The sequence below is a fragment of the Atheta coriaria genome, unplaced genomic scaffold (assembly GCF_025399875.1).
Source record: "Atheta coriaria isolate IRGN ID8LTWV9N9 unplaced genomic scaffold, Caltech_Dcor_3.1 hic_scaffold_3_pilon, whole genome shotgun sequence".
In the NCBI taxonomy this organism is placed as follows: domain Eukaryota; kingdom Metazoa; phylum Arthropoda; class Insecta; order Coleoptera; family Staphylinidae; genus Dalotia; species Dalotia coriaria.
Window position 1 is genome coordinate 5,506,033 of NW_027045445.1, and position 15,571 is coordinate 5,521,603.

At 37.9% G+C, this 15,571-nt stretch overlaps 1 protein-coding gene across 1 annotated transcript; it reads left to right on the plus strand.

Annotated features, from left to right (window-relative positions):
• The first annotated feature begins 906 nt into the window (after positions 1 to 906).
• Cht10 (Chitinase 10) lies at positions 907 to 15,046 on the plus strand. The gene is given in 12 exon segments (XM_065318039.1): positions 907 to 1,030; positions 1,407 to 1,479; positions 5,347 to 6,915; positions 7,162 to 7,750; positions 7,815 to 8,606; positions 8,609 to 8,860; positions 8,863 to 10,502; positions 11,066 to 11,834; positions 11,899 to 12,389; positions 12,446 to 14,068; positions 14,125 to 14,436; positions 14,501 to 15,046. Coding segments are annotated over 11 exon segments (8,220 nt in total). The 5' UTR covers positions 907 to 1,030; positions 1,407 to 1,461; the 3' UTR covers positions 14,666 to 15,046.
• Positions 15,047 to 15,571: the final 525 nt, after the last annotated feature.

The following is a 15,571-nucleotide window of genomic DNA, read 5'->3' on the forward strand; positions in this document are numbered from 1 at the left end:
CGATAGGCACCGAATAATCATAATTTCCACGTCATTCATGATGCGCAGCTTTTGCGCTTTTTCCTCCCGCAGCGCCGGTAATCGGCGTTTGCACGAGCGTAAAATGTGTAAGTCATACGCGCATGCTCATACACGAGGCGTAAAATCACATTACGCAACCGACGACTACCGACGGCCGGCGTTTGATCTCTTAAAACCGAAAGTAAAGGTTAATTAAGTGCCCGATGAAAATTCTTCGCTGCTTATTTCCCTGCGCATATTTGCGATAAGTTTAAATAAAGATTTACTACTTAAGTCGTTTCCAGCTTTACTCAAGTTAAGTGTGAGTGTGGAAATTTATTGCTTGGTGTGCGTTTTGATTTTTTGGACAAATTATACAGAGTGTTAGAATAATTTATGTAAAATTTTTGTTTTTATGCAATTTTTGTATTGGAAACACTCTGTATGTGTCGAATTTAAGGGCCGATTCGAATCAGGTGCATTTGTGTGAAAAGCTTCCACGAATAAAAACGTCGCTATAAATTCCCATATAAAGTGTTAGTATCCCAAGAGAAAAAAAAAAAAAAAAATACAAAAATTTAAGGTTATGGCATCTGGGCTCTTCACAGCTCACACCTCAAGTGAAATTCAAGCTTAATTTATACCTGCGCATCAAGAAAACAATAAAACCAAAAAATTTGATGAAATTTTAAAATTTTGAAAAGAATTGATTGAGTTTTAAGTTATTTTTATTTGTGACTTAAGATAAGTAGGATATTATCATTTAACCTTGCCATTGATTGTTGCACAAATATACCTACGTGCTTGTACTGGGCAGACAATCAAGCTCTCGTTCTTCCTACTCTTCTTCTCGACGGCTAATAGCCGCTATTTAATTCCGGCGGTCGCGTTCTTCGTCGGCAATTCGCGGCCGCTCGGCGCACCAGGAAGAACACGCAACCCCAGCCGGTTGGGCGACGCTATCTTGTGTGACATTGTTTGTGTGGTGCACCTTGAAATATTCTTCTTCTAGAAACCAAGAATTAACTACGTAAGTACACAAAAAATAAAATTAAAACAAAAAACAAAAATTTTCTTCTTCTTAAATTCTATTCTTAGATCTCACAGACAAAAATATCAACTATGTTTGAACTTGAAACGCGTAACGAATATTAATTTGTTTCAATGTCGCATAGAAAATGTTGGTCAGTAGCACGTCACGTGCGTCCCTTAATATAACAATGAACGTGTCTTCGTGATGCGCATGAATAATCACACAATCTGTTCTTGACTTTTCTTTTGCCTTTACCTTAGACGTTTGAGTTTAAATTTTATTTTCACATCATATAAGGACGAAGTATTTTCGTTTTCTTTCAGTCGCTATTCTTATTTTTTACTTTGCAACTAAAACAATTGTTTATTTATAGTTTTTCGTGGTCAATTTAACATTTGAGGCTATGATTTGGTAATTTCAAAGTCACAATGAAGATTCACATACTGGTAAGTTTTTTTAATTATTTTTAAAACAAAAAATGAAATTTTATGTAAAAAATGAAAATTATCATAAAATATCACTAAAAAATTAATCCAGAGCTTAAATTATACATTCAACCATTGATTGTCGCGAAATAATAATGGTAATTGCCGATCCCGGGACGAATCTCGAGCAGACAATCCAGTTTTCGGTCTGAAGGTGGACCTATTAACAACACAATCCAAAATAAAACCATTTGAATAAAATTCGCATCATTTTCGACGCGCAAAACAACAAAATTTAAATAAAATTGAAAGAATTGTAACAAGTATCGAATTACAAGTGATCAAAAAATATGGCGTCGCGTCAACACATTAAAATGTAAATTTGATAGCCATTTGTTTCAATCTCTTCAGCGTTTTGTATAATTTTATAATAAATTTACCGTTTTTCACGTATGGAGAAATATAATAATGCCATCAAACATGGAATCAAAGCTATAAAAGTTATATTACACGATAAGAGACTTTAAATCACTTTGCAGACATAAATTTACTTAAAAACGTAGGTAAATGTAAGTAATGACATCTCGCGGTGTACGAGTAAATCATCACAGGCGGAATGGTTTATTCTTCTGGTATTACACCGCGCGGAAATTAGCATTTTATTTATTTAACGCCCGCATGCGTTTGCGATTATAAATGTCAACTTGTCAAACTGTTTGTCAATTTATTATTTATGATATTTGGATGGAAAAAAACACAACAAGCGAATGTGTGTTTGAACTCGTAAAACCAACGAGCTTGATTGATAACGCCTTAACCTAGGCATTTGTTTGAGGTGATTAATTAACGACTTGTGATTTGAGGTCGGTGACATTTTCAACAGAACAGCAAAAACAAGCTTTGTTTGCTACGCAGTCTATAAAAGGATAAATATATCAAGGAAATCATTTTTATAGTTGCCAAACACTATAGGCAACTTGTAATTATTACTTTTGAATATTTGGTTGCATACAATGCATTTTTATAGGTTTTTAAAAGTTTTTTAGTTATTTTTGTTTTAATTTTATTTTGTCTGGTAAATAATGTACGAATACGATTAGCATTGTTTAATTCAATGTATTTAATCGACCGTGGCATTGTGAAGTGAAGGATGAGGAATCGTTCTTCTTCCAAGTATTTTCTTGATGAACAAACAGAAGGCAGTAGGTGTTTGCCGTGAATTCTATTCAAATTTTGTCACCAACGCTGCTTTGTCCTCAAAATCGCTTTGCTACGCATAAAAACCAACGTGAAACAAACGCGCAGTGACCTAAGACATGTCACATTAACGATTTTAGATTACGCATACTCTTAATTACCTAAAATTTAAATTTAATTCAAATTCTATACAGCTATTAAGTGTTTCATCACTTTTGAAGTCCGAAACGAATTATTCACGCACGTTTTCATCGTTTTTAAGCTTCAAAACTGATTTTCAAGTATAAAATTCATTTTAATTGCGTTTTTAAATACATAACCTATTAAATCATGCGTTGTACAGCGCCACCTGTCAGAAAATAGTAAATTTTTCATAAATTTTATGTTTTTATTTAAAATTCTAAAAATATTTCATTCCCGTTCATCAATAAGTTTATGACATCGTTGGTGTTATAAATAAATACTGATTAAATAACTGAATACATAAATAAATTACAAAAACGATCGATTGATTCAATATATTCTAATCTTCACTTTCGTAGATATTCACTAATGTCAGCCTCATAATTAATGCAAATATTCAGGTCTGATAATATTAATTTTTCATTAAATATTCAAGCTTTTCTTGCTTGAGTTGCCAACTGACAACTGACAACTTGTATACAACACAAACAAGCCACAGATTAAAACGATCAAAATCAAGATCAAGATCACGTCGTTTAAAGGTTATGTTTAATGCGTCCATATTTAGACGATAAAAACATGGTTAGATACAAGATATCGATCGGATTCATAATGATAATTGTATAATAATTGATTATGTCATGAGTTTCAACGTAAAATATACCAAAATATAAAAATATACAATGTGTTTGAATTAAAAATGAAATTCTGTGATTTTAATTACAACTTACACGCTAATCATCAAACGGTAATAAATCTCCGCAAGAGAAACAATGATTAAGCAGTGGATATGACAAATGAAATGAAGAATAAGCAACAACACGCTTTGGGATGGTTGGTTTTCGGCTTGATCGAGCAATGAACAACATTTTTATGCAAATCACCTCGAAGCGTTCTTTAATTCCGCGCTCAATAATCATAAATGTCATCTCCAATTATTAAACACTCTGTATAAGAATAAATACAATATTGATATTGAAGATATTAATGTCTTGAATGCCGTAACGGTGTTTTAAACATTTTTTAATGACCGCCATAAATTTGCCGAAATATATAAGTAACACGTACACGCATCATGATGAAGCGCGTAATTATTTTAATGAGCGCAAAATTAATATGTTAATTTATCCACTGTACGCTGTATGTCTTAATATACACATTGAATTAAAAAAAACTTGCGATTTTGACGCGTTCAGGGCGTTTCTGCTCACTTTATGAGACGACAAACATTCAATTAAGATAGTAATTAAGATTATCGCAACGTTTAGAATCTCATATTTGAAATACCAATGATTCATGATGTATTGTTTATTCTTTTTGTAGAAAATATTGTTATCTGTATAGATTATGTTTTATATGAAATTAAGTAGCCTATTCAAGCAGTTAATTTATAATCGGACATCAATATCGTAAAGAAAACAGGTGAACAACGGATGTGAGCTCCTGGTGCTTGGCATGCGTGTAAATTCCAGTTGAATTCGAAGATAAATATGGCTTTATGACTTTATAATTATACAATAAACACGCGGCGATACACACCGGTTATTGGCGATTAGTTTTTCGACGCTTCGCGCGTAACTGTTCGTCGTGAAATTATCTGTTTCGGGTTTTAATATTCAATAATTGACGGAAACTGTTAACGACTTAAAATATGACGTATCAAGTGATTAAACGGTAGTTTTTCTCACTAGATTTATTAAGAGTGATTGTAGCGAGCGTTTAATCAATCAAGTGTTTAATAAGGTTTAGTCACGTGATGCTTACGCTATTTTTTTCTCCTTCTATTTTATTTTTACGTTGAAAAATTTGTATTTGAACTTTTTATTATAAAATTTTGCACACTTTGCGCGCAAATTCCATCTCGTGACTAAAACCCGTGACTAAAGTACTTTAGTCACGACTTTTTATGGCTTTTTATGTCTCAAAACCATGAAAAATCTCTACAACACATAAAATATTATTAATATTATTATAGCAAGCATTTAATCAATCGAGTGTTTAATACCGTTTAGTCACGTGATGCTTGCGATATTTTTCTACTTCTACTTTATTTCTACGTTGAAAAATTTGTATTTGAAATTTTTATTATACATTTTTGCACACTTTGCAGGCAAATTCTATCTCGTGACTAAAACCCGTGACTAAAGTACTTTAGTCACGACTTTTTATGACTTTTTATGTCTCAAAACCATGAATAATCTCTACAACACATAAAATATTATTATTATTATTATAGCAAGCATATAATCAATCGAGTGTTTAATAAAGTTTAGTCACGTGATGCTTACGCTATTTTTTCTCCTTCTACTTTATTTCCACGTTTAGTTTTTGTATTTGAACTTTTTATTTTAAATCTTCGTTGGCACAAGCTCCGCCCCGTGACTAAAACCTGTAACTAAAGTACTTTACTCACGACTTTAGCCATCCATGTTTAAAATACCACGTTTTATGTCTCAAAACCATAAAAAAACTCCACTACACATAAAACATAATTCATTCCGCTTTCAGATCAGTGTGTTTTTGATTTTCTTCATTCTTGAAGAGTCAAATCAACATACACTGCGTAAACGCTCACCTTCCGCACGCCACGTGCCCTCCAACAATGTACCAACATTCCGAAGAGATGCCGTTGAACAGATGCCATCTTGGGAGGAGATTATTCATCGCTCCATGCCTTACACTGACCTCTACGGATCAAAAGCACTTCCCTTACGAGCAGCTGTAGAAAGCGTTCCGGATGTCCTCTCATCAACACGTAGATTACCCTTGAGGGACTCAGTTGAACGCCGACCCCATCCAGATGATGGTTACGATAACAATCTGGATATGATCCCTGATTTAGATTTCGAAAGGAGTGCTTTTGATAGAAAACCTGAGAAGATTGTTTCTGTTGATGAACAACCCGAACCTAACCAAGATGGATATTTCTACACCCCGAAGATACAGTTTCAGAATTTGGTTAGGTCTAGTTATTCTACACCTGTGTACAGGATTGATAATGCTCATCAACAGTTGTATTATCAACCTGTACCTTCCTTCCCATATTATAATTATAGATTCGGAAGAGCTGCAAGGTTTGATAACTCCATCGCTAAAGAGAAGAAGATTGTGTGTTATGTTCAGGGAGCCAGTTCCCATCGTAAGGAACCCTTGGCCTTTGAACCTGAACACCTGGACCCATTTGCCTGCACTCATATTATCTATGCCTTTGCAAATTTGGACCCACATACCTTCCAGGTGACAGCCAATGATGAATATGACATTGTCCAAGGTGGATACCTTTCTGTAACTATGCGGAAGCAAGAGAACCCTGATCTGAAAGTTCTTCTTGCTGTTGGAGGTCCTAAGGAATTAAGTTCTAATAGGTATAGTCAGATGGTTACTTCCGCTTTCCGTCGGAGGGCTTTCATCAACTCTTTGATCAAATACATCAAACAATATCAATTTGATGGAGTGGATCTATACTGGTTGAACCCAGGAGATGAAGAATTCTTAGGTCATGCTTCTGATAAAGAGTATTACCTAATTCTCCTTGAGGAACTCTCTGAAATCTTCAGACAACATAATTGGATCTTGTCTATATCAGCTCCAGCTAACAGATTCAGGGTAGAAGATGGTTTTGACCCTGCTCACTTGAACAAACTCGTTGATTTTGTTAACCTGCAAGCCTATGACTTCCACTTGGAGAAATCCCCTATGGCTGACCATCCTGCACCTTTGAATGCACGTTCTACTGATGAGGACCTTGAAAGGTTTAATAACGTTGACTACGCTGTCAAATTCTGGTTGAAGAAGGGTTTATCCAGAGATAAATTGATTCTTGGTTTGCCATTCTTTGGAAGGTCTTACACTTTGCAATCTAAGGATTCCACGGAATTGGGGGCTTTGATTAAAGGACCTGGTCAAGCAGGGTATTACACTCAGAGACCTGGGTTCTTAGCTTTCTTTGAAATCTGTGATTTGCTCCTGGATGATAAACACGCATGGGTTAAGGATACTGATGATTCTGGATCTCCGTATATTACCAATGGTGATCAATGGATTGGTTATGATGATGTCGACAGTATTGAGAGAAAGGTAAATTTCTATTTCCAGGGGAATTTCTATGATTCAATGAATAGTGTTTATTGTAGTTATCTTTTGTTTTCTTAACTAGACAATACGTTATCTCAGCTCATGTTTAGTATAAAAGCAAATTAGAATCAACTAAAATCAGTCGTTGGTTAAAACAGACAAAATGAAGGTTTTACTCACACTAATCCTCTTGGTATTACTTTTAAAACATAAATAATTAATAAACATTTATTTTTAATTAATTCCCAGGTCCAATACATGAAGGAAATGGAACTGGGAGGTGTCTTCACCTGGGCTTCAGATTTAGACGACTTCAAAGGACTCTGCGGAACAAAATGGCCGCTCCTGCGCGCTGTCAAACGTGTTTTGACAGGAGAACACATGCATGCTTTCCAACCTGAGGAAATGCCCACAAAACCCTATGGAACTTGTGATTCTGATGGGCTTTACAGTGATAGACGTGATTGCACTTCATATTTCGTCTGTCGCAGTGGATTTTCTTACCATTTGACGTGTGGTTCCGGTTTAATGTTCAACCCTGAAACAGGGGGCTGTGAATACATAGAGGCAAACATCTGCAGACCTGGACAAACCATTCATATTCCAAATACAATCAAATCTCTGGAGACTATTCTGAGAAATGATAAAGTTTTGGACAACAGACCAAAAGTTGTGTGTTATTTGACAAACTGGGCTTTCTATCGTAAAGCAGAAGGAAAATTTGTTCCTGAACATCTTGATGCACAGCTTTGTACACATGTAGTGTATGCTTTCGCTAGTTTGGATCCGGAAACATTGTTAATGAAGGAGTTTGATCCTTGGGCCGACTTAGAAAACAGTAAGATTTGTTTTTGTTTAAACCTGAACTAAAATTAATGTTTTTGTTGTTATTTCAATTCCAGATTTATATAGTCGTGTCACAGCAATTCATGACGTCCAGGTTCTGTTGTCCCTAGGCGGATGGACAGATTCCTCTGGTGATAAATACTCCCGTCTTGTTAGTGATGGCAGTGCACGAAGGAAATTCGTCGTTGGAGTTGTCAGTTTCCTCAGAAAACACAATTTCAATGGATTGCATCTTGATTGGAATTATCCCGTCTGCTGGCAGAGCAATTGCAACAAAGGTGCGGCCAGTGATAAGCCCAACTTCAGTAAACTGGCAATGGAACTCAAACGTGAATTTGATAAACAAAGTCCGCCATTAATCTTGGCCGCTGCTATTTCTGGATATAAAGAAGTAATTGATGTTGCTTATGATCTGAGAACTCTAGGGGAGGAGTTAGACTTCATGTCTGTTATGTCCTATGACTACCATGGTAGTTGGGAGAAACAAACTGGGCATGTGAGTCCGCTGAATGGACGTGGTGGTGAATTATACCCACAATACACTTCGAAATATGCTATGGATTATTTGGTACAACAAGGTGCTCCTAAAGGGAAGTTGGTTATGGGTGTACCATTCTATGGTCAGACCTTTACCCTGGCTAAAAGTGATTCTCATTCAGTGGGTGCCCCATCAGTAGGACCCGGAGAACCTGGTGAATATACAAAGCAACCTGGCATGTTGGCTTACTATGAAATCTGTAATCGTGTTAAACAACAAAACTGGCAAACTGGTATGGATACCTCAGGACCCTATGCTTACTATGGTAACCAATGGGTTGGTTATGACAGTCCAGATTCAGCATATGAAAAGCACGTTTTGTGAAAGATAATGGTTATGGAGGGATTGTTTCCTGGACTGTTGATTTGGATGATTTTACTAATAGATGCTGTCAGGGTACTTTCCCACTTCTACGTGCTATCAACAGAGGTCTAGGGTTGTCCAACACACAACCAATTAGTGACTGTACCAGACCATCTACTCCCGTAACTCCTACACCTCCAAGTATCACCACTGGTGTTGATAGTGGGGCTTCTAGTACGGAAACAGCTTGGACCACAACAGAAAAACCTCTACAGTTTGGTGGGTACCTGAATCAACCACACAAAGGAGAACTACAACCCGTGCACCAACTTCTACTACAACCCGTAGAACCACCACAACTTCAGCTCCTGTTTGGACTACAACAATCCCACCTCCAGCTGTTATAATGCCTGATAAAGAACCTTCTGAACCAAGGAAATGCACAGGGAATGAATACCAACCTGATGCCAACAACTGCAACGCATACTACAGATGTATCCTAGGAGAATTTAAGAAACAGTATTGTGTTGGAGGTCTCCACTGGAACAAGGACAGCAATATCTGTGATTGGCCCACAAATGCTAAATGTGAAGAAGTACAAGCTGACCCTGTTGAAACAACATTCAGACCAACCACCTTGAGACCAACTCCTCAGAGGACAACCACAACTACCACTAGAAGACCAAGACCTACCACAACCCCTGCTAACCTTGAAAACTGCAACAATGGTCAATACTACGCTCATGAACAATGCAACAGTTTCTACGTCTGTGTCAACGGTCAACTTGTCACACAACGTTGTGCACCTGGGTTACAATGGCATGCTGAAGACCAAAGATGCGATTGGGGTTACAGAATTAAGTGCATGGATCGCAAACAGGTCGCAGCATTCGAAAGTGATAAATTCAGCAAAGTTGTGGAAGCATCTTTCGGTGTCCCGTATGAATCCTGTGAGTCTGGTAACTTTGCTGGTTATGCAGGTGACTGTACCCAATATTTGATCTGCATGTGGGGTAAATACGAACCTTTCTCCTGCGCTGATGGTTTACACTGGAATAGCGAAAGGAAAATCTGTGACTGGCCTGATAATGCCAAATGTACTGAAGGGACAACTGGGGGACAACCAAGTGTACCATCTGAAGGTGGTGACCCTGTTAGACCTACAAAGAAACCTGGAACCACTACAACCACAACAGAATTTGTACCTGAAGAACCTTTTGAACCACAAAGTGGGCATTATAAGATTGTGTGTTACTTTACCAACTGGGCATGGTACAGAAAAGGTGCTGGAAAGTACGTCCCTGAAGATATTGACCCTAACCTATGCACACATATTGTTTATGGGTTCGCTGTGTTGGATTACTCTGATTTGATCATTAAACCTCACGATTCCTGGGCAGACTTTGATAATAAATTCTACGAGCGTGTGGTTGCTTATAAAAAGAAGGGTTTGAAAGTGACCATGGCCATTGGAGGTTGGAATGATTCCCAGGGAGATAAATATTCACGTCTTGTGAATTCTCCAGCTGCTAGAGCAAGGTTTATCACGAATGTGATTGAATTCCTTGAGAAACACAACTTTGATGGTCTGGATCTTGATTGGGAGTATCCCAAGTGCTGGCAGGTTGATTGCAAGAAGGGTCCTGATTCTGACAAGGCTGCTTTCGGTGCTTTTGTAAGAGAATTATCCGCGGCGTTCAAACCTAAAGGTCTTCTTCTCTCTGCTGCTGTTTCTCCAAGTAAAACTGTTATAGATGCAGGTTATGATGTACCAGCAATGGCCGCATCTCTTGATTGGGTCGCTGTGATGACCTATGATTATCATGGTCAATGGGATAAACAAACTGGACACGTTGCACCTATGTACGTCCATCCAGAAGATGAAGTCACTTTCTTCAATACGGTGAGTTGTCATGGTTACATTTTTAATTATAAAGTGTCATTCAAAACTAACACATCAAAATTATCACGTGTTTCATCAATATTTACTATTCAAAATGTCGGCGTTTTTAACTAAATTTACCACGAATTCCTTACGCCCTTTATTATGCCGGTTTAAATACACCGAGAAAGTCATTCTGGAGAAGAACATAGAAGATACATTGCGTAAGAAATTCGGGGCCCAGTCTGTTATTAAAGTCAAAGATTTATCTGGGGGTTGCGGAGCTATCTACGAAGTTTACGTAGAATCGCGAATGTTTGACGGGTTGCCCATGGTTAAACAACATCAGGTTGTAACGAGTACTCTTTCAAATGAAATTAAACATCTTCATGGTATCAGGGTCATTACCCATGTTCCCCAGAATATTCAGAATAAACCTATTATGACAGCGACAGCGACAGCGAAAAAGAAGGGTTCTGAAACGCCGACAGCTCCATCTCCACCTACCAAGAAATAACTCTTTACTCATAAATAAAACATTTACAACGTATTTCTTGATTTATTTGTATGAATGATTTTTACAGAACTTTACAATCAACTACTGGATCTCCGAAGGTGTTCCAAGTAGGAAGATAGTAATGGGCATGCCACTTTATGGTCAATCTTTCCGGTTGGAGAACAAAAACAACAATGGGTTGAACGCTAAAGCATCCGGACCTGGAGAAGCCGGTGAATTCACACGTGCAGCTGGTTTCCTGGCTTATTATGAAATCTGTGACAGAATTAAAAACCGTGGGTGGACTGTGGTCAATGATCCCAAGATGCGTCTTGGTCCCTATGCTTACAACAATGAACAATGGGTGTCCTTTGATGATAAGGACATGATCCGTCATAAATCTGAATACATTCGTAAGATGAACCTTGGAGGTGGTATGATTTGGGCTTTGGATCTTGATGATTTCAAGAATAGATGTGGAGGAGGTAAACACCCATTGTTATCTACCATCAGAAGGGTATTAGGACCAGCACCAACTCAAGCTGAATTAGCTGGTCCACAATTACCACAAGAACCTGTTGTTGTTGAGGAAGATGAATTTGTTAATCAACCGGAGATTATCGAAAAACCTATGGTTCCAAATGCGGGTACTGAAGTTGCTAACTACAATCCTAACTCAGAATACAAAGTGGTGTGTTATTTCACCAACTGGGCGTGGTACAGACAAGGAAATGGTAAATATTTACCAGGGGACATTGATCCAGATCTGTGTTCGCATATTGTTTATGGTTTTGCTGTGCTTAATGGAGATGAAGGTATTATTAAACCTCATGATACCTGGGCTGACTTTGACAACAGTAAGTTTATTATCTTACCAATTTCTAAACTAAATTTAAATGTTTTGTAATTTTCTGTGTCTAGAATTCTATGAAAAGGTCACCGCTTTCAAAGCAAAGGGTATCAAAGTATTGATTGCTATTGGAGGTTGGAACGATTCCGCCGGTGATAAATACTCTAAATTAGTAAACAACCCTTCAGCAAGAAGGAGGTTTATCACCCATGTTGTTGATTTTATTGGAATGCATGGTTTCGATGGTTTGGATCTTGATTGGGAGTATCCCAAGTGCTGGCAGGTGGATTGCAACAAAGGACCGGATAGTGACAAGGAAGCTTTCGGTGCTTTTGTTAGAGAATTGTCGGAAGCATTCAAACCTAAAGGATGGTTGTTATCCGCTGCTGTTTCCCCTAGTCGTAGAGTGATTGATGCGGGTTATGATGTCCCTGCGATGTCCCAATATCTGGATTGGATTGCTGTTATGTGTTACGATTACCATGGTCAATGGGATAAGGTCACCGGACATGTTGCGCCCATGTATGCTCATCCAGAAGATGCTGATGTCACCTTCAATACTGTAAGGTTTCTAAGCTAATATTTTATTTTGTTTGTTGATTATTTTCTTTGGTTTAGAATGCTACTATTCACTACTGGATCCAAAAAGGTGCTGATCCCAGAAAGTTGGTGCTTGGTATGCCAACGTATGGTCAATCATTCTCGCTTGCGGATTTGAGTGACCATGGTCTCAACGCTCCTACTTATGGTGGTGGTGAAGCTGGTGATCAAACACGTGCTCGTGGATTCCTTTCATACTACGAGATATGTCAAAATATTAAACAAAAACGCTGGAAGGTTGTTCGGGACCGTAAAGGACGCATTGGTCCATATGCTTATTTAGGAGATCAATGGGTGTCTTTTGATGACCGGGACATGATCCGCCACAAGTCTGAATACGTGAAATCCATGGGTTTGGGTGGTGGTATGATCTGGGCATTGGATCTTGATGATTTTAAGAATCTGTGCAACTGTGAAACTTACCCGCTTCTGAAAACCATCAACAGAGTACTGAGGGACTATTCTAAACCAGAACCAATATGCATCCTAGAAGAACCATCTCAATCTAGTGAAACAACAATGCAAACAACTCGGAAACCACCTACGGAAGCGGTCACCTGGTGGAGACCAGAATCTACTACAAAACCATCAAGACAGGAACCAACGACACGACCATCGAATGTTATCCCACCTGTAGAACAACCTGAAGTACCTTCGGGAAGTGCACAGGGTCAACCCTGTCGTGGGAACATCTTTGAAGCACATGAAACTGATTGTAATGCTTACTACCTCTGTATCCATGGTATTCTACAATTGCAACGTTGTAGTGGTGGACTCTACTGGTCCAAGGACCATTGCGACTGGCCTGCTAACACTCAATGCCAACAAGGAGCAACTGCCGTAGAAGTGCCTCAGAACCCAGAACCAATTGTGGTAACCAAACCCGAACCGGAAGTAACTACATTCCGACCAACATACAAACCAACCCGTATCACCACACCTAGACCATCAAGACCAGGTGTAACCAACGATGAAAAAATGGTCGTTTGCTACTTTACAAACTGGGCATGGTATAGACAAGGCGATGGTAAATACTTACCAAGTGATATCGATGCAGATCTCTGCACACACATCACCTATGGTTTCGCCGTCTTGGATCCTAATACCCTCACAATCAAAACACATGATTCCTGGGCAGATATTGACAATGACTTCTACAACAAAGTGGTTGCCTATAAAAAGAAGGGCGTAAAGGTCCTCATAGCCATTGGAGGTTGGAATGATTCCCTTGGTAATAAATATTCACGTCTGGTGAATAACCCCGCATCAAGGGCCAAGTTCATTGAGGATATTATCAGATTCATCGAAAAATACGATTTTGATGGTTTGGATCTGGATTGGGAATATCCCAAGTGTTGGCAGGTTAATTGTGATCAAGGACCTGATTCGGACAAACCTGCTTTTGCTCAGTTTGTTGCTGAACTCCGCGCTGCTTTCAACCCACGCGGATGGTTGCTCTCTGCTGCTGTATCACCAAGCAAAGCAGTAATTGACGCTGGATATGAAGTTTCCAGTTTGAGTCAGAACTTTGATTGGATTGCGGTTATGTGCTACGATTATCATGGTCAATGGGACAAGAAAACTGGTCATGTTGCTCCATTATATTATTATCCTGGAGATGATTATGATTACTTTAATATTGTAAGTTATATTTTGGGTGTTTAGTTGTTGTGATATAGTTTTTTATTTGTTTTTAGAATTATACTATTCATTACTGGATTGAATTGGGAGCTGACCCTAAAAAATTGGTTCTGGGAATGCCTTTGTATGGTCAATCATTCTCTCTGGCGGATACAAATGAACATGGATTGAACGCTAAGTCATATGGTCCAGGAGAAGCTGGAGAGTTTACCAGAGCTGGTGGATTCCTTGCTTTCTATGAAATCTGTGACAAAGTGAAGCGTTCGAGCTGGAAGGTTGTCAGGGATCCTGAGGGTAGGATTGGGCCGTATGCGTATAGTGCTAATCAATGGGTTTCTTATGATGATATTGCTGATATTAGAAGAAAGGTAATTCTAGGTTATAAAACCATGTTTTTTATTGGTTTTTATGTGTTTTTCTTTGTTGTTTCAGAGTGAACTGATTAAACAATGGGGCCTGGGAGGCGGAATGATTTGGGCATTAGATTTGGATGACTTCCGCAATCGTTGCGGTTGTGGCAAGAGTCCTCTACTCAGGAATATGAACAATGTGCTCAGGAACGTGCCATTAGACAAGCAAATCGAGAATTGCACATAAGACTAGTTGTACAACGTGAATGTGATTTAACCGCGATATTTTTCCACTGTAAGGTACATGAGATTACGCTAAGCCATATGTTTATTATTTCAAACCTAATGCTAAGATTTACTTTATATCATAGCGTAATTAATCTTTTGTTTTGTCGAATTTTCGTTTTCTTCTTCTTCACAAGCACCTGCTGATGAAATGGCATGGCTTTGTGAACATGTAAGGACTCGAAAATCATTTACTGCTTCCTATAGTCCGTAATATCTATCGAGGATTAAACTGATATGTGGAGAGGAGTTTTAGGGTAGATTATTTTGTAATATGATCATTTCAATCATTATGACTGCTATTGATTGCAAAGGAATAAAGAAATAAACTTTAACGATTCAAGTGCGTGAATTGCTGAACTTACTGCTGAAAACACCCTGTATCTCCTAAACCTGTGGTGCTATTTAAGATTTCTCAACGGCATGCAGTATTTAAAAAGACCCTTAATAATTTGCATATCTTTTCTGCGGTCTAAACCTTTAGGAAATGTCCTAAATCTTCTATGGAAAATAGCTATTTTATATTATTTTTCAAAACATGCTGTGGAAAACACTCTATATCTCTGATATTAATAGAGTAATTTAGGGTCTCTCAACGCCAAGTTATAGTTCAAAAGACCCTTTATAATATGCATACTTTTTCCACGATTTAAACCTTTAGGAAATGTTCTAAATCGTCTATGGAAAATAGCTGTTTTTCATAATTTTTCAAAACATGCTGTGCAAAACACCCTATATCTCCGATACTAATAGAGTAATTTAGGGTCTCTCAACGCTAAGTTATAGTTCAAAAGACCCTTTTTAATGTGCATACATTTTCCACGGTCTAAACCTTTAAGAAATGTCCTAAATCTTTTATGAAAAATGG